This window comes from Desmodus rotundus, chromosome X (assembly GCF_022682495.2).
Source record: "Desmodus rotundus isolate HL8 chromosome X, HLdesRot8A.1, whole genome shotgun sequence".
NCBI lineage: Eukaryota > Metazoa > Chordata > Mammalia > Chiroptera > Phyllostomidae > Desmodus > Desmodus rotundus.
In genome coordinates, this window is record NC_071400.1 from 5,909,373 (window position 1) to 5,928,706 (window position 19,334).

At 38.7% G+C, this 19,334-nt stretch overlaps 1 protein-coding gene across 4 annotated transcripts in view; it reads right to left on the reverse strand.

The window, feature by feature from the left end:
• Window positions 1-19,334, reverse strand: part of OPHN1 (oligophrenin 1) — a 268,416-nt gene that overhangs the window by 26,126 nt on the left and 222,956 nt on the right. For all 4 annotated transcript variants that reach the window (XM_045191252.3, XM_071220302.1, XM_045191250.3 and 1 more), the window contains one exon: window positions 2,785-2,932. In XM_045191252.3, the coding sequence (XP_045047187.2) occupies window positions 2,785-2,932 (148 nt within the window). The remainder of the gene's footprint in view (window positions 1-2,784; window positions 2,933-19,334) is intronic.

Consider the following 19,334-nt stretch of genomic DNA (forward strand, 5'->3'; position numbering starts at 1 on the left):
GCCATCTTACAGGAAAAAACAAACGAACTCTTTGGCCAACCCAATGTTTAAGGTATACAATGTGATGTTTTGATATATGCATATATTGAGAAATGATGACCACAATCAAGCTAATTAACATCCATCACCACACATAGTTACTGATTTTTTTATGTGATGAGAATATTTATCTAATCTCTTCACAGACTTCAAGTACACAAACAGTATTATTAACCCTAGTCACTATGGTATACCTTACCTCTCCAGAACTTATTCAGCCTGCGTAACTTAAATTTTGTATCGTTTCATCAACACTTTCTCATTCCCCATCTCCCAATTCCCTGGCAACCACTACTTTATTCTATGCGTCTATGAATTGGACTTTTTTCGATTCCACGTGTAAGTGAGATCATGCAGTATTATTGGTCTTTCTGTCCTTGGCTTATTTCATTTAGCATGAATTTTTCCAGGTTTACCCTTGTCACAAATAACAGGATTTCCATCTTTTTAAGGAGTAAATAGTATTCCATTGTGTCTATGTATCTCCCAGACTTTCTCCATCCATTCATCCATCAATGGACACTAGGTTATTTCTGTATTTTCATTATTGTGAACAATGCTGCGATTAACACTGAAGTGTAGGTATCTATTTGAGATACTGATTTCATTTCCTTTGGATATATACCCAAGTGGAATTGCTGGGACATATGGTACTTCTATTTTTAATTTTTTGAGAAAACTCCATACTATTTTCCATAATGGCTGCACTAATTTACATTCCCACCAACAGTGTGGATAAGGGTTTCCTTTTCTTCAGATCCTCCTCAACACTTACATTTTGTCTTTTTGGGAATAGCCATCTTAACAAGTGTGAGGTGATATCTCATTGTGGATTTGACTTGAACTTCCTTGATTATTAGTGAGGCTGAGCTTTTCCCATATACCTGTTGGCTATTTACATGTCTTCTTTTCAGAAATAATCTATTCGGATCCTTTTATCTGTTAAAATTTGAGTTGTTTCTTTTTTGTTATTGGGATGCATGAGCTCCTTATATAGTTTGGATATCCCACCCTTATCAGATAATATTGATACAAATATCTTCTACTCTGTAGGTTGTCTCTTCATTCTATTAACTATTCCCTTTACTATGCAAAAGCTTTCTAGTTTGAAACAATCACATTTGTCTATTTTCCCTTTGTTGTCTATGCTTTTGGTATCATACACAAAAATATAATTGCCCAGACCAATTTCAAGGAGCTTTCCCCCTATTTTTATCTTCTAGTAGTTTAACAGTTATAGGTCTTACATTTAAGTCTTTAAAGCATTTTTGAGTTGATTTTTATATATGATATGAGATAATGGTCCAATTTCTTTCTTTTGCATACAGATATCAACTTTTCCCATCTCCATGTATTGAACAGACTGTACTTTTCCCATTCTGTATTTAACCTTTGTTGAAGACCAATTGACCATACGTGTGTGAATTTATTTCTGGGTTCATTATTCTATGCCATTGGTCTACATGTCTATTTTTTTCTTAGCCATTTTGGGTTTTTTTTCATCACTATTTATCCCCCACTACACATTCTTCCATTCCAGTATGATACTGTTTGGATTACTATATCTTTGTACCATATTTTGATATCAGAAAGTGTGATGCCTCCAACTTTGTTCCTTTTTCTCAAGATTGGTTTGGCTATTTAGGGTCTTTGTACTCAGTCATTTTGAATGCAATGGCATCTACCGCCGCCACTGATTACTGTAGTGAAGTCGTCATTGTTCACGTATGCACATTCCAGTCCACTCTCCTTGGCTGCCAGGTTACATCGATGTCACGCAAACCGTTCTCGTTATATTAACAATGGCTGGACATTTTCTGGACAGACCTCGTATAAGTGTGTCAGGTTAAATTGGTTTTATATTGCTAAAGTGAGCTGTTTCCTTATTGATTTTCTGTGTGGATGATCTATGCATTGCTGAAACTGGGGTAGGTACTGAAGTCCACTACTATTATTTTATTGCTGTCTATTTGTCCGTTCATTTCTGTTGCTACAATATTTGCTTTACATAGTTAGGTGCTCAAAAGTTGGGGGAGGAGTGACGTGAGTAGTGTAAAAATGTCTGCTGGTCAGGGCACATGCCTGGGTTGAGGGTTCGATCCCAGGTTAGGGCATGTACAGAAGACAATCAGTTGATGTTTCTCTCTCACATCAATGTTTCTCTTCCTTTCTCTCCCTCCCTTCCTCCCTCTCTACAATCAAAAATAGTAACTTTAAAGAATTAAAAAATATGTTCTTCCTACCATATGCAACGAACCTTTTCTTATTTTTGTGCTCCACCTAGATGCTATAATCTCTCAGCTGGCTACCATAGCTTCCATGAATATATTCTGATGCATGGACAGTTGTTCAAATTGTTACTATGAGGGGATGTGCTCCGGAAACTATTCAGCCATGTTTGCTGACATTACTTTTCCATGTTATCTGCTTTTGAAATTAAAATCTAGAACATTCAGAAAGTGCATTGCTCATCCATTTCAAAGTACTGAGGTACAGATCTAAGAACATCTTGGACCCTCCACTGGCCTCCTAATGGACCATAGTAACTGGATTTGCAGGTTTATCCTTGTCCTTCCACTGCCAGTGGACTAATTTGCTCTCTGGGCACAAATTTTTAAAACCTTGCTTTGTGTGGCCCAGGAGACACGAAAAGTCTATCTTTCCATGGAGAAAAATGGCCATACCTGTACTTCTGCCCTCTTTGTGTCTAATCACTGTTTTCTTAAGGTGAATTGTAGTACTGACCTTCACTTCCATCCAGGGGAGGAGTATAGAAAATTGTCCTTTCCCGCAGCAAGCGCTTTGAAATCGTGATTGGTTTGTGCCTTCTTGCTGTCACTCGAGGTGGAGGCACTGGGGGTGCAGCACTCTCCTCAGGCGGACCTGAATAGATCTGTAAAGGGGGAATATTTCCAGGAAACAATTAGAAATCTCAAGTTTTTGTCTCCCTAATGCTAATTACTACTTGAAGCCCACCAGGATTACATCTATAGTCTGCCATAGCAATTCTAAAATGACTCAAGGAATTGGGGGGGTTGTCTTAATCACTCTAGCTACTAGGCCAGTATTGAGAAGTATCCCTCCAAGTTGGAGGTACAGCACCTGGCATCTCTCAGCAGGGAGGAAATAACACAGACAAAAATTCCAACATCAGTACTGGATCTTCTACTTACTGCCTGGGAAACCTTAGCCAAGTCACCTCCCAGCTCTGGCCACTGAATTTATGGTTCTCTTTGCCATAGGAGGTTAGTCTGTACCTTAATTAATCCATTTCTCTTTAACTATCAGGACTCAACTCATGATCCACTGTATGAAGCATGTTCTGACTCTCAAGACAGAGATATGCTTCCCCTTCCATGTGCCCCCATAGCATCCGATGTGCATCCTCATCATAGTAGTTATCAGATTGTATCCTGAGTATTAGTTGGTCCAACTTCCCTGGCAGCGTTACGAGTTTCCCAACAGGAGAGAGTTCTGTTGCACACATCTCTGGAAGGTACGGCCCTACCAGGGCACCAGGCAAAAGGTAGCAGCTCAAGGACAATTTTTAAACTGAATGGATGAATTTTGGCTGCCAGGCTCCTCAAGGCCTGTTAAATAATACAGCTTTTTCTCACTTATTCCTTTCCCAATTGGAATTAGGGAAAGAGAGCATAACATTGAGATTAAAGAGTCAGCTATGAACTGGACCACTCTCTTATATCATATAAAAAATAAACACAAAATGGGTTAAACACTTAAATGTACAGCCTGAAACCATAAAACTCCAAGAAGAAAACATAGTGAGTAAACTGTTGGACATCAGCTTGAGATACATCCTCTGAAGCGAAGGAAACAAATGCACAAATAAAAGAAGTATGACTTCATTAAACTAAAAAGCTTGTGCACAGTGAAGGAAACTTTAAACACAACAAAAAGACAACCTACTCAATGGGAAAACATATGCAAATAAGGTATCTGCTAAGAGGTTGATATAAAAAACATGTAAGAAACCCCTACAACTGTGTAACAAATAAGTAAACAATGCAGTTGAAAAATGGGCGGAGGACATAAGACATTTCCCCAATGGAGGCATACAGATGGTCAACAAAGAGACATACAAAAAGATGCTCGGTATCACTAATAATAGAAAAATATAAATCAAAACCACACTGAGATACCCCCACCTACGAGACAGAATGGCTATTATCAAAAAGTCAACAAACAACAAGTACAGGTGAGGATGTAGAGAAAAGGGAACCCTTGTGCACTGTAGGTGGGGCTGCAAACTGTTGTGGCCCCTATGGAAAGCAGTATGGAGATTCCTTACAAAACTAAAAATAGAACAAGTGATTCTACTTGTGGGTATTTGTCCAAAGAAAACAAAAACACTAATTTGAAAACACATATGCTATGTTTGTTGTATCATTATTTACAATAGCCAAGGTATGCAAGAAACCTAAGTGTCCAGTGATAGATGAGTGGATTAAAAAGATGTGGTGTGTATGTGGTAGAATATTACACAGCAATGAAAAAGAATGAAATAGTGCCATTTGTGACAACATGGATGGATGTAGAGGGTATTATGCTAAGTGAAATAAGTCACACAGAGAAAGACAATCACTGTATAGTTTTACTTATATGTTGAATCTAAAAAAAATAAAACAAACAAACAAAGCATAACAAAAACAGACTTATAGAAACAGGCCGAAGGAATGGTTACCAGAAGGGAGAGTGGGGGGTGATGGGTGAAAAGGAGAAGGGGAATATAGTCACTAATATTGTGATAAATTTACATACTAACGAATGATTACTAGAATCAGTTGGGTGATCACATTGTAAGGTATATAAATGTCAAAACACTATATCGTACACCTGAAACTAATTTAACCAATAGAAGATTGTATACCAACTATTAAAAAAAGAGTCAGCTTTGAGTCAGAATCAGTTGTATCGAGGCTTTGCCACTTACTAGCTACATAACCTTGGGAGAGGTACTTATTAAACTTTATGAGCATCAAATTTGAGGCTCACTCTGTACTTCCCAACTTTAGTTGCAGAATGAGCATGATGATACCGTCTGTCTCACAGGGTTGTGATGATTGGATTGAGAAAATATACATAAACAGTTTATTCTAGAATATATTAAGTGTTCAATAAATGTAAGTATTCTATTAGCAACCCTAACAAGGATTTAAACCCATGATTCCTTAGAGGAAGAGGGAGGGAGAGAGGAGTTGAAGAAAAAGGGTAGAGTCCTAGCTAATGTGGCTCAGTTCGTTGGGTGTCATTCTGTAACCAAAAGGTTGTGGGTTCGATTCTTGGTCAGAGAATATGTCTAGGTTGTTTTGATCCCTGGTCTAGGTGCATATGAGAGGCAATCTCACAATGTTTCTCTCTCACATGGATGTTTCTTTTTCTCCCTTCCTCTTTCCCTTCCTCTCTCTCTAAAAGCAATGGAAAAAATATCCTCAGGTGAGGACAAAAATGAAAGAAAGAGGGTGGAGAAAGGTGGGAGGTTGATATGGGAGCAATAAGGGTTGAAGCGGTTCTGTGTTATGCAAATCAGGAATTATGGGCTTGATACCTGATAGCTCTTCAAGGTCTCTTCCAGATTAAATGATTTCATTTCCCTCCTCCAGTAATACAAATTATTCATTTCTCATTAACATATATCTTTCCTCATAGTGCAGTCTTTTTCATGGAGCTGCCCAACCCCCGAGATGGACTCACTAACTTCCAGGGTTAGTAGTGAGAGCTGCTAATTCCATCTGGAAAGGGTGCCGTCTACAGGCCCTGCCTCCTCCAAGTAGACTGAGACATTGTTTGGGAGTCTTTTGAGATCAGTTCTGCCAATGTGGCAGTAGGCGGGGTTCAGAGAAGATGCTCAAAAAGTCTAGAAACACAGACGAGGCACTTCATAATGTGTATCCCCTTTAAAATTAAAACATGGCCTGGATAACCCTACCATCAACATGGATTGCAACATCTTCCCCAAAGCTGGCCTACAGATGTAAACCTTGGAGCCAAGCTTTAATGTGGAAATGTTGGCAATTACTGTGGTAGGAAGATTCCATTTATTTGTCTCTCTGTTCTGTGGGCCCTCTAAAGGCCACACTTCATATCTCTTTTAAATGATAAGCTTTAACCTATCTGTTACTGCTATTCCCTTTGAGAAGAATCATGGAGTAAATGATCATTCCCAGGAAAATGTAGGTTCCATGAAATAAGGGCCTCTACTTTGTGTTCAGGTGTATCCCCTGTGCCTAGAACATTGCTGGTATGTAATAAAAATTTAGTAAGTATTTATTAAATTAATGAATATCATTAGTTCTTTGGAAACAGGACAACCAAGTACAGATATAACTCGTGAGTGGGCTTGGGAAGGAAAACCTGGTAAAATCTCCATAGTTTTTCTTAGGTGATGAGAAAAGAGAGAAGATGGGCCCATGATCTCTGAAGTTACTTTTGACAACCCAATTTTAGTGAGGAGAAAACTTCTAGAGATGAAAAAAGTAGTTAAGAGGAACCCAAGAAAAGAAACTCAGCCTGTTCTACTACTCAGTTCCCTATTGACTTCTTTTTTTAAAAGATCTTATTTATTTTATTTTTTAGAGAGGGGAAGGGAGAGAGAATGGGAGGGAGAGAAACATTAATGAGTGGTTGCCTCTTGCATACCCCCTACTAAGGACCTGGCCTGCAACCCAGGCATGTGCCCTGACTGGGAATAGAACCAATAATCTTTTGTTTAGCAGGTCGGCACTCAATCCACTGAGGCACGCCAGCCAAGGCTCAGCACTGTTTATAATAGTGAACTCCTTCCTACACAATCTCTACTATGTGTCACAGTTCTAAGTGCTTTGCATATATTAATTCATTTATTCATTGTTTACAAAGTCCTTTCTCTGAACTTCCAAACAGAATTTGGGGCTAGCACATTCCCTAAATTCCACCACAGAATAAATCCCTCTATCTACCTTTTTCATAGGATTAAATGAGGAGAGAAATAACTGGAAACATAAATGAAAAGTTGAAGAAATCATTAAAACTCAACAGAGTATAAGCCCTCACTTTCCACTTTCCTTCCTCTGTACACTCAAGTGGCTCTTCCACAGCTGAAAAACCAAGGAGGAATTCTTAACTCATGTATAGACTAAGTCAATTCACTAGGAAGAAGACTAGAGAGGGGATTTGATGCCAAAGGGTGAGCTAAGAATGAAGAGTGTGCATTGCCAAGGTCACTTGATAGCAAGTGGCAGGGCTGTGATACAAACTCAGATGTGCCTGACTTCAAGGTTAACACTCTTTCCACTGGATAACATAGAAAGAAACATTTTAAGTTCAAAAAATAATTCCTTGGGTGAAAACAGTCCCAAATTCCAGCAAAGAGGACAGAATGATTTGGCTCTCTGCAGACTGCCTAAGAACTCGTAGGAGTTTGTCGTCTTTGATAGTGACTTCAAGAAATAGCCCAGAGGATACAGAGAGCAGAATAAGGCGAGGGAGTGCTGTTTATTTTCCAAAAACATAGTTAGCACTGAGTGAATGTTAGCTGAATTGAATTTTAAAATCCTGGTCTGAGAGAACAAAATACCCAAGGAAAACGACTTCAACTCTGCTGAGCCTTGGCGATCTCGCCTGGGGTTGCAGTCAGGAGTCCAACTCCTGGGAATCCTTTTTCTAAAGTCTCAGGAGGACTAAAGTTGGATGATAACATCTGTTGGGCTTTGAGACACAACCAAGAGAAGTATGTCCTTCACTGGGGAAGGGGGTTCATGAACTGCTTGCCTGAGTTTGGTCATCTGTTAACCCCCTCCCGGTTTCTTCTCTGTTGGGCCTTCAGGTGTGAAAGAGAACCAATTTAACATAAGGCACTTTTCAACTGCCAAAAGCCATGATATCCAGACTCATTCAAACTCTTGGAAATTTTAAACTGAGCCACTGTCCAGATTCTCCCCAGATGCCGCTTCAAGCTGCAAATACCTCATTGTTCAAAAAGTACCTTGCCTTTCCATAAATCAGAGCTACAAGACTTGGCCCTGATGAATCCCAGATTTCCACCAAGTCTCCATTTACACGCTGGCCGAGGCTGTGTTGCACTTTCTGGGGGCTGGTTATATTAGCAAACACTGTACTCTGAACTTCATTAAAAACAAAGGTGGTGATGGGGTCAAACAACGAGCTCTTAGCATTTGGCAAGGACCACTTTCAACATCAAGCGTGTCACCAAGTTTCCCTGCAGCACGCAAGGAACTTTGAAAATGTCATGTCTGTTGTTATCAAGAGCCAACTTTTTTGTGAGAAAAGTTGTTGCCTGGTCTGTCTTTGGTCTCTGCAAGTCTTTAAGGCCCTTCTAGATGTAACGTTCTGGAAACCTATCTACTCTACCCATACATTGTACTTACGGAAACACTGATGTCCAAAGAGAAGTGATTTACCCAAGGCTCCAAAGGCAGTAGTAGATGGTAGAACTGAGACGAGAACCCAAGAATTCGAATCCCCAATCTGGTGTCCTATTCCCTTAAAACACGGTGCCTCCTACATGAAACAGTTTTTTACTCCCACTGATCATTCCGGATAGGTCTATAACCCAGGCTCTGTCTGCTGATCCACTCCCCTGGGCAGTTGCCTTGGAAAGAGATTACAGTACTGACCGAGAGAAAGCATGAAGTCAGATCCCGATAAGGAAGGACACCTCCATCCATCTGGCATGGGTTATGCGGTTTCTGCCAAGTATGGCAGATTTCAAGTGGAATTTTGCTTTTAGACCTGTTTGGGATGCTTTTAGGATTGGGAAGTGAAGAGTTTCTGTATCGTTAACAACCATGAATTAAAAATGACCTAAGGACTTTTAAGAAAAGCCCCTTTGACTATAAAGACTTAATAAATACCAAGGTCAAAGGACTGGAAGAATACCATAATTAAGATAAAGTTAATCTTCTGTCAATACAGTCAATGGGTGGTAGCATAGAGCACAGGAGGTATTAGAATTTGGTGGGAAATGCTATGTACAAAGTACTTGACATATTTATCTCACTGAATCCTCCCAACTGAGTGAGGAAGGTCTAATTATTAGCTCCCTTTTTAAAATGACGGGGGCGGGGAGGAGGCTCAGGGAGGTAGAGTGGCTTGTTGAAGACCACCCAGCTAGCAAAGGATGGGGCTGGAATCCAACCTCATGGTCGTTGTCTGGTTCTAAAGCTATTTTTCCATTCTTTCCATAATAGTCTCACCTCCAGGGATATTTGGAAAGCCTACAGAGGTAGCCTTGGCATTTCAAGGTTATTTCAAGACGTCTTAATGCCAGAAAGTAGCAGTGATCCGGCCATAATCCCCCAAATCTCAGAGCTTCCCCCCACTCTTAATGCTCCTCCACTAATTTCTGGATTCTGAAATTCCCACAGGCAGTTATCACCGGACTGAGGAACCTGAGTCTGCTTCGAGTCCTGCTGCCGAAGGACTATACCTATCTGGCCCTCAAGCTCACTGGCCACAGTCTTTCTGAATTATCCAGACTCTGGTGTTCAAATCTGAGACTCAGACCATGCAAAGGAGAACAGCAAAGGTAAAGATATATGATATGAGAAAAGTCACTGGCCATTGAAAGAAATGGACTACAGATCTTGTACATCTTTTTCAAATTCTCAAAAATCTGATCTTATATTTATTCTGTCTGTCTGTCTGTCTTTTCTCCTTCCTTGCTCAAAATATAATAAAAACAGATATTTAACTTTGATAGTCCATGACAAATTGAATCCATCTTGGCCTCAGTTTACCTTTAAGTAAAATTACGGATCATCTCATAAAAGTTGTGAGGATTCGATGAGATGTTGAATGTCAAAACTTTAACACAGTGCATGGCATGTAGCAAGCTCTCAATAAATGCTGTTATAATTATTTTACTGTTACAATTATTATTTCAATGCCAGCTGGAGAGAAGAAAAGGAAGCAGAAGGTATTTCCACCTTTTGCTGGACCTTGAGGATAATTCTTAGGGTGATGAGAATCAAAAGGGTGACTCATGGGACATGTTTCAGCTCTTTGAATGTTGGGGTGGGGTAAAACCTAGCTGCATCCTACACTTATTGTACTATCTCTTCAGGTTTGGAGAGGCTTATTCATTTCAAACAGGTCTTGACCTCAATTCAAAGCTAAGAAAACTAGGTCTTTGCAAAATGTGTGAAAGATCTTCTTGATTTGGACAAAATTGAAAACTTGAGGATGTTTTAAAAGATTCACTATGACTAATAAACACATCTGTAATTTCTCAATATTAATAATTTTCTGTTCAAAGGTATTTTCTTCAGGTTACACTTTACTCTTAACATTCACTACTTAAAGATATTTTTTCTGAAAATTCATTTGAAAATATCTGTCAAATCCCTACCTAACTACATATTAGAATCTGAAAAAGTCATCCGATTCTTTTAAATAACATACAGGCTAGTAAATGTTATTTTAAATAACTTTTATATCATTTCATAAATGAAAGGCAATGAAGAAGATATCTGGCTTAATTAGATTTTCTGTCTCTCTCCATGTATGTGTATGTGTGTGTACACAGAGATATATTTTAAAATACATAAAATATAAATCTATAAAGCATAAACCTAAATTTATACGTACTCCCATTTTTAAATATCTACCTACCTACCTATCTCTTCAAAAAGCAGTAGAGGGAAATATATCTCTATTCTCTTGTTGCCCTCTAGTGGCATACCAAAATTCACATGAAACCACATTTCAGAGAGAAAGGAAGATCGGGCCACGACTAGAAAAGACTTGTTTCTTCTGGGTTGCTAGACTGTGTATCTGAAAAATACATAAATCAGAATTTTTCTTTAAAAGGACTCTTGTTTGCCTCTCCAAATCCATTACACGGCTATGATGTTGGGCTTTTCCTGGCCGAGGTCCCATTTGGCCATTTGGGAACATAGGCAGCATTTGAGTTCCCACAAATCCAGCTGCCTCTTGCCAATTCACAGGAAGAACTGCCCTTAAGCATCTCCATCTATACCATTCAGTTCCCTCAACCATGGCTTCTAACCACACATCTTTAGAGATAAGACCAAAATGCACTTTCACATACATTGGTAATAGATTTTGTAATTATCTTAAAAAGAATGAATTATTCTCCCAGAAAACTATATTTAAGGCAGTAAAGTAAGACCCTGCAGGATTATAAAGTAGCCTCCAACCCAGTAAAAGGGAAAGACTGGCAATAAGAAGAGAACTCAAGGGAGATTAGAAGAGCTAAGTCAACATCAGTGATGCAAAGACAAGTACAACTCACTGTTGTCTGTAACATCTCACACAAAACAGCCTGTTCCCTGAGCTGCAGGCTAAACCCAACAGAGCGAGACTGAAGTCTTGGCTTTGCCACTTACCACAATTCATCCCTCTGTGTCCAAAGCCAAAAAATAGAAATAATAATATTTATCATTCCCAGAGTCAGAATAAGGACTAAGTGAGATAAAAGTACACTGCCCCACACTGGGCACATAGCCTGATTCCATGTTCCTTGAACAACAACAAAAAAATCCAAATCTGAGGAGGCAGAACTGCTGGTTCTTAGCTCCAATTCAATGATCTCGGCAGTAGCAAAGGAGGAAAATGGCCAATGCTAAGTCGTGTAACTGAGAAGATGAGTTTGCAAAGTACGAGAGACAACTGGTAGACTTTAGGGCTACTACCCGAGTTCTTTTATAAACTAGTTGGGAGAAATATGGGGGAGGCAGGGGTGTGGTAAAGTTCCAAAAACTAGATGAAGAGGAATGGAGTTGGAAAAATGCAAATTTGTCATCACTACTGCAGTGTGTAAGAAGGGACCTCATCTGAAAAGAAGAGCCTGGACCAGAAGGTCTCCATGCTCTCTTTCCAATTCTAATATTGAAATGCATCGATCCCATAGTATTTTTTCCCCTTAAGTGAAATAACTTGCTGCTCTCAAAACTAAATTGCTAAAAACTCCCTATAGAATTGACCTTTCCCTTTCTCTATAGTTATCAACAGCCCCCCTGCTCTGCAAACTTCTGAAAACAGAAGTCAATGCAAATTGCCTCTGTGTCTCACAGTAGTAGCATGAAGTCCATAGCCCTCAGTAAGATAGGAAGAGAGAGAACCTAAGAATGACTGCTATTGTTCTGGCAGTCCGTGTAGCACTATATCTTCTCCCATCATCTACCTACCCACCAGAAAATGTATCATTTAGAGAAGTTGACTTAAATTGTTTGTTAAAAGTCTTTTAAAGAAGACTTAGAAATGGAACCCTTTGAGTGCCAATCATCGTGAAGCATTTAAATTTCATTGACAGACCCTGGATATTCTTAAAAGGGAAGCTGAAGGGAGGGAAGGATAGAAACTTAAAACCAGTATGTTTAAGCTCTTTTCTATTAAAAAGCAAGTATAGATGGGAAAAACACATTACTAAAATTATAGTATGTCAACTGAAAATAATATCCCATTAACGGAACAACTTGGCAGGAACATATAATCCCTGATACTTGCAAAGCAGCACCGGCTCTCATATATATTATCTGTTTTAATCCCCACAACCATCCTATGAGGTTACACCTGCAAGGTCCAGAATTTCTGACACCCATTATTTTGCTCTTTTTCAAAATAAACCACTTGATAAATGCATAATATCAAGTTGTTTACTGGGATTCGTTTCATATCTACATATATTTCATATGAATAAATTCATAAATCAGCAAAGATCCTTGGTTACCATGTCCTTGTTTGGAAAACACAGTCCGAGTACATCTCTGATATCACACAAAGGTCAAGACTTTGATTATTTAACACTTGTGACAGTTGGGTTTTTATTTTCTTTTTCTTTAATATATTTATTGATTATGCTATTACAACAGTTGTTTATACAAGGGCCTAACAACTTCACTCAAAAGCTGATCACCAGGTAGCAAAATTAATCTCCTGTTGGATCATGGGGATAACGGGCCACTAGTACTTTAATTGTTCTTCAAACCACCCCACAGATTATGCTTTTCACATCCTGGCCAAAGGCACAGCAGAATCATGCTTTTACAAACTCGGTAGGGAATGTGGTCATTCATTGAAAAATGGATTTTCTGGTAAAATTGAAGTTGGCATTTCCCCTAAAAATTATAACAACAAAAAACTGTATTTTGTTAGGCTCATGATGGGAGACTAAGCATGCTGGTGTTAGTCTCGGGTCCTCTTGTAAATTTATTAGAACATTTAGAATGCCATGAATCATGGGATGAGCTTCCACAGCTCTCTACCGCCTGCAGGACAAAGACTAAAACTACTTGTCAAGGATGCAGGGTGTATGGTCTGAACCCCAAATGCTAGGCTTAGAAGAATATCCTCCAATACAAAATCATGGCCTATGTGAATGATCCTCAGCAATTCTTGCCTCAGAGTTCTTTGGCCTTCTGATCACCAATGATCTGTACCTGGGTCTCAGGTACCCATTTTCATGAACAGAACAGATATCTTGAGGTGGGATAGTACAGATCTAAGCTGTTTAGTTCCAAATCTCAGCTTCAGTGCTTACTCTGTGACCCTGGACAAGTCACAGCTTCTCTGTGCCTTGGATTTTCTCATGTGAAATCAGGTGTAAATGTCCTAAAATGTGTAAAGAGCTTCAAACAGTGTTTGACACATAGTAAGGGCCTTATAATTGTTAGCTAATACTTTCTTGTCATTATGTGGAAATTCGCTTCATCTCTGATGGTCAAAATGCTAGTCTCTACCTCTGATAACTTCCTATCCTTCTAGAAATCCCATGCCTTCACTCTCCCTATTCCTGGTCTTCAACACTGAGACCTCTATTCCCTTGATTCTCCCACCTTTTGTCAGTCTACCAATTTCCACACTTCCTTCCCCTCTTTCTCAGTTTGGTCTAAAGGGTGGATAATAAACAACTACCAACACACTCACCATTTTTGGTCCCTGTTCATTTTCCGCAACTCCCTAAAAACACCAATGCTGAAAACAGTACATAATTCATCTCTTCTAATTCCACATACTGGCTTTTGAGCAGTGTTGTGGGGTGTGAAGCCTCACCAGGGATGGTGCCATTCTAGATTTATGGTTTAAAATGTCCCTTGTCAGCTCTCTCTCTGCTCCTTCCCTAGACTGTTTTAAAGCTTTTCTTACTCTCCTCATGCCTTCAGCCCTACATAGATTTCCCTTACTCTCAGCAGATAAAAATAAGCTTAATTCTACCCGAGAAAACAAAGTGCAGGAATCATAATCTTCCTTAATTTTCACAAACACTACTTCCTTGTGCCCCCAGCTGGCAAACTTGTATGCATCTATTGCTATTTCCCCCTCCTCCTTCCATAAAACGCCATCCGAAGCCAATCTTTCCTCAAGTAATGTGGAAGCCATCTGCTCAAAGCTCCTCAGGAACTTCCATCCATCAATTACCCTCTCTCTCACTTGGGTCTTGTTTTTTCAATTACAGTTGACATACAATATTATATCGGTTTTAGGTGTACAGCATAGTGATTAGTCATTTATATAACTTAGGAAGTGACTGATCCCCTCAATAAGTCTTGTACCCATCTGACACCACACATAGTTATTTATATACTACCGACTATGTTCCCTATGCTGTACTTTACATCCCCATGACTGTTTTCTAACTACCAAGTTGTATTTCTTCATCCCTTCACCTTTTCACCCAACCCTCCACCCGCTCCCATCTGGCAACCATCAGTTTGTTTTCTGTATCTATGAGTCTGTTTCTGTTTTGCTTCTTCATTTATTTTGTTCATTAGATTCCACATATAAATGAAATCATATGAGTCTTTCTTGGACTTAATTCACTTAGGATAATACCCTCTACATACATTCATCCTGTTGCAAATATAAGATTGCATCCCTTTTTATGGCTGAGTAATATTCCATTGTATATATGTACATCTTTATCAATTCATCTATCGATGAGCATGAGTTGTTTTCATATCTTGTCTACTATAAATAATGTTGTGATAAACTAAAAGGTATATAAACTTGTATATATCTTTTCAAATTAGTGTTTTAGATTTCCTCCAATATATAGCCAGAAGTGGGACTGTTGAGTTATATGGTAGTTCTCTTTTTAAATTTTTGAGGAACTTCCATAGTGACTGTACCAATTTGCGATACCACCAATAGTATACAAGGCTCCCCTTTTCTCTACATCCTCGCCAATACTTGTTTGTTGATTTACTGACAATAGCCATATCGGCAGGTGAGAGGACAAACAGATGGCCAACAGACATATGAAAAGATGCTCAACGCCACTAATCATCAGAGAGATGCAAATTAAAACCACAAATAGATATCGTCTCTCACTTCAATCTCTTCCTCCCCACCAGTTCTACTCCCCCTGGTTTATAAACATGCACAAGTTTCCCAGCCTTAAAAAAGATGCTCTCTTGAATCAGTGTCTATCTAGCCACTGCCTCCAATTTTCCTTTTCCTTTACAACCAAGCTACTTGATGCTCATTTCCTCACCTCCCATTAGATATTTTAAAATAATTTATTATGAAATATTTCAGATAAATAAAAGAGATTAAAATATCATAACAAAGTCCTGTGGAACCACCACTTGCTTTCAGATCATTAACCTTCACCAGTCACACCCCCTTTCTCCGCACAGAGGTGAGTACCACCCTCCAGTGGGGTTTTCAGTAACTGAAGATTAAATGGGCGCACAAGAATGATGGGCACACATTCAAATGTCAATTCTATGCAAACTGCCACCCCCATCTCTCAACTGTAACGGACAGCTGTCATGAACTAAAATGTGTCCCCTTGAAGTTCATATTTTGAAGACTTTATCCTCCATGTGGCTGAACTTGGAGATAGGGCCTTTGAAACGCAGTAAGGGTTAAGTGAGGTCATAAATGTGGAGTCTAGCCCAGTATGACTCGTGTCCTTATAAGATGAGGAAGAGACACTAGAGAAGCACAGGAACAGAGAAAAGACTACACAAGGACACTGCAAGAAGGCAACCGTCTTCAAGCCAAGGAGAGAGGCCTCAGGAGAAACCAGGCCTGACTTGATTAGCACCTTGGTTTTGGGCTTCCAGCCTTCAGGACTATGAGAAAATAAACGTCTAAGGTTTAAGTTACCAAGTACACGGCATTCCCTAGCAAAGTAATATAACAACCAAAAGTGTGTGGAAAGATACCCAATCTCATTAATAATTTTTAATTGATAAATGTAAGGTTTATTTGAAAACAATGAAAATATTCACTTACCAGCTGGATAACATGAAAACATTTGGTAATACTCAGTTTACTGAAGATGTGAGAAAATAGGCCAGATACTGACGGTGCCAGTATACATCAGTTAAATTTTTTTAACTTTATTATTTTGAAATAATTTTAGGCTTACAGAAAAGTTGAAACATAGTACAGTGTTTCTGCATAATCTTCATCCAGATTTCCCTCATGTTAACATCTTATAAGCACAGTGCAATTATTAAGCCACAAAATTAACATGGGCACAATAATATTAGCTAATCAGCAGGTTTGGTTCAAATTTTATCAGTTTTTCAAATTAATGCCTTTTTTATGGTCTAGGGTGCAAACAGGGGTCCCATATGACATTAAGCTGTCATGTCACCGTGGTCTCCTCCAGACTGTGATCGTTCCTCAATATTTCTTTGTCCTTTATGACCATAGCACTTTTGAAGAGTACTGATACTCTTGAAAATAATGATACCCTTCAGAATGATACCCACGTTGTCCATAACCTGCAGAACCTGTTATTATGTTACCTACGTGACAAAAGAGGCCTTACAGATATGATTAAGGTAAAAATTGTGAGATAGGAAGATTATCTTGAATTATCCCGGGGGACCCAATATAACAAAAGGGTCCTTATAAGAGGGAGGCAGGAGACCCAGAGAAACAGGGCAATGTGATGATAGAAGCAAAGGTGGGGGACAGAGAAGGGAGAAGGAGGGAGGGATGGAGGGATGGGGAGGGGGAGAGACAGAGACAGAGAGAGACAGAGAGACAGAGACAGAGAGAGATTGAAATTGATTTGAAGGTGCTATGCTTTGGGGGAAGGGCGCACAAACTAAGGATTCAGGGGGTTTCTAGAAGCTGGAAAGGGGCTAGAAAAGGGAGATGCAGCCTGCCAACCGACTTTGTATGTCTGACCTCCAGAACCATTAAGATAAATTACATTTGTTATGCTTTAAGCCACATAGTTTGTGGTAATTTGTTACAGCAGTGATAGAAAATTAACATAAATCTTGGTACCTGAAAATGGTATGCTGTTGTAAGAAATACTTAAACATTTTGGAAGTAAAGATTTTTCAAATATTGTGGGAGTGGCTTTGTAACTGGGCAATGAGCAGATGCTGGCAGAATTTGCGGGAGCATGATCAAAACAGTCTAGAATGCCTTGAACAAACTGTTAGCAGAAATGATCCTGCCAGTGAGGGCTCAGAAAACAGTAAGGATCACAACAGAAAAAACATATAAACAGAAGGAAGCATACAGCATGTAACCTTTGAAAAAGGCTTTTTTACTCAGTGCGATGCTCTTGAAATCCATCCAAGTTGTTGTGTATATCAATATTTCATTCTTTTATATTCCTGAGTAGTAATCCATGGTATGAATTACTGCAATTTGTTTAACCATTCACCCATTGAAGGGTATCTGGTTCATATCCAGTTTTTGTCTATTACAAATAAAGCTGCTATGAACACACTTGTAGTGGTTTTGTGTGGACATGTTTTCATTCTCTGGATAAATGCCCAGGAGTGTAAATAACGGGTTGTAGAGTAAATGCATGTTATATTTTTTAAGAAACTGAACGGTTTTTTCCAGAGTAGCTGCAACATTTTATGTTCCCAACAAAGGGTATGAGAGATTCAATTTCTGTGAACTGTGGTCATCAGTTGGTATTATCACTATTTTTAAGTTTAATTATTCTAGCAGGTATACAGTGATCTCTCATTGGCCAGTGATCTTGAGCGTCTCTTCATACGGTTATTGATCATCCATACAACCTTTTCATGCCTTTTGCTCATTTTCAAATGGGATTGTTTGATTTTTACTGTTGAATTTTGAAAATTCTTTATATATATTCTAGATATGAGTTCTTTATCAGCTACATGATTTGCAAATGTTTTCTCCAAATTGGCAGCTTGGTTTTTTTTTTCACATTTTTGATAGGGCCATTCACAGAGCACAAGTTTTTACTTTTGATGAAGTCTAATTTATTTACTGATTTCTGTAATGGTTTGTGCTTTTCTGTAATGCTTTCGGTGTCCTATCTAAAATCTCTTCAATAAGACTGTTCAAAAAATCCTACAGATTTTGTCCCATGTTATCTTCCAAAAGTTTTATAGCTTTACATTTAAATGTGTAATTATTTTGAGTTAATTTTTGGACGTGATGTGATGTTTAGGTTGAAGTTCACTTCTGTTGCCTGTAGATATGCTCGGGTACCCTTCGTTGGGAAGGCTCTGACATGCTTTTCTGCATTTGTCAAAAACAATCTGGCCATACTTTGTGAGGTTATTTGTGTATTCTCTTCCATGGATTTACATATTTGTCCACCCGCGAATCTCAAACTGTCTTGATTGCTGAAGCATTAATATTAACACAGTAAACATTAACAGATTCAATGCCTCCCAGTTTATTCTGTATTTTTTAAATTGTGTTAGTTCTTCGAGCTCCTTTATGTTTCCATATATATTTTAGTATAATCTTGCCTCTACACAAAAATCTTGCTGAGATTTTGCTATTAATTGCCTTAAACTTACATACCAAGTTGGAAAGAATTGACATTTTCACTATGACACCTTCTGTTCCATGAGCTCAGAATGTTTCTCAATTCACCTGTGTTTTCTTTGACTTCCTTCACTAGCATTCTGTAATTTACAGCATATAAATCTTATAAATGTTTTATTACACTTATACCTAAGCATGTCACTTCTTTTGAGAGGATGTAAATGTAAATGGTACTTGCATTTTTAATTTCATTTTCCACACATTCATTGCTAGCATATAAAAATACAACTGATTTTTGCATGTTGGCCTTGTCTCCTATAACACTGATAAACTCCCTTATTAGTTCAAGGAATATTTTTTATAGACTGCTTGGGATTTTCATCCTTTCTGACCTGTATGTGTCTTATTTCCTTTTCTTACCAAATTGCACTGGGTAGAAACCCCATTACTATGCTGAATGGCAGCGGTGAGAGCGTTGCTGCGTTATTCTCAACTGTAGAGGGAAAGCATTCAATATATCACCATTAAGTATGACGTTAGCTATAGGGGTTTATTTGTACATGTTCATTACCAAGTTGAGG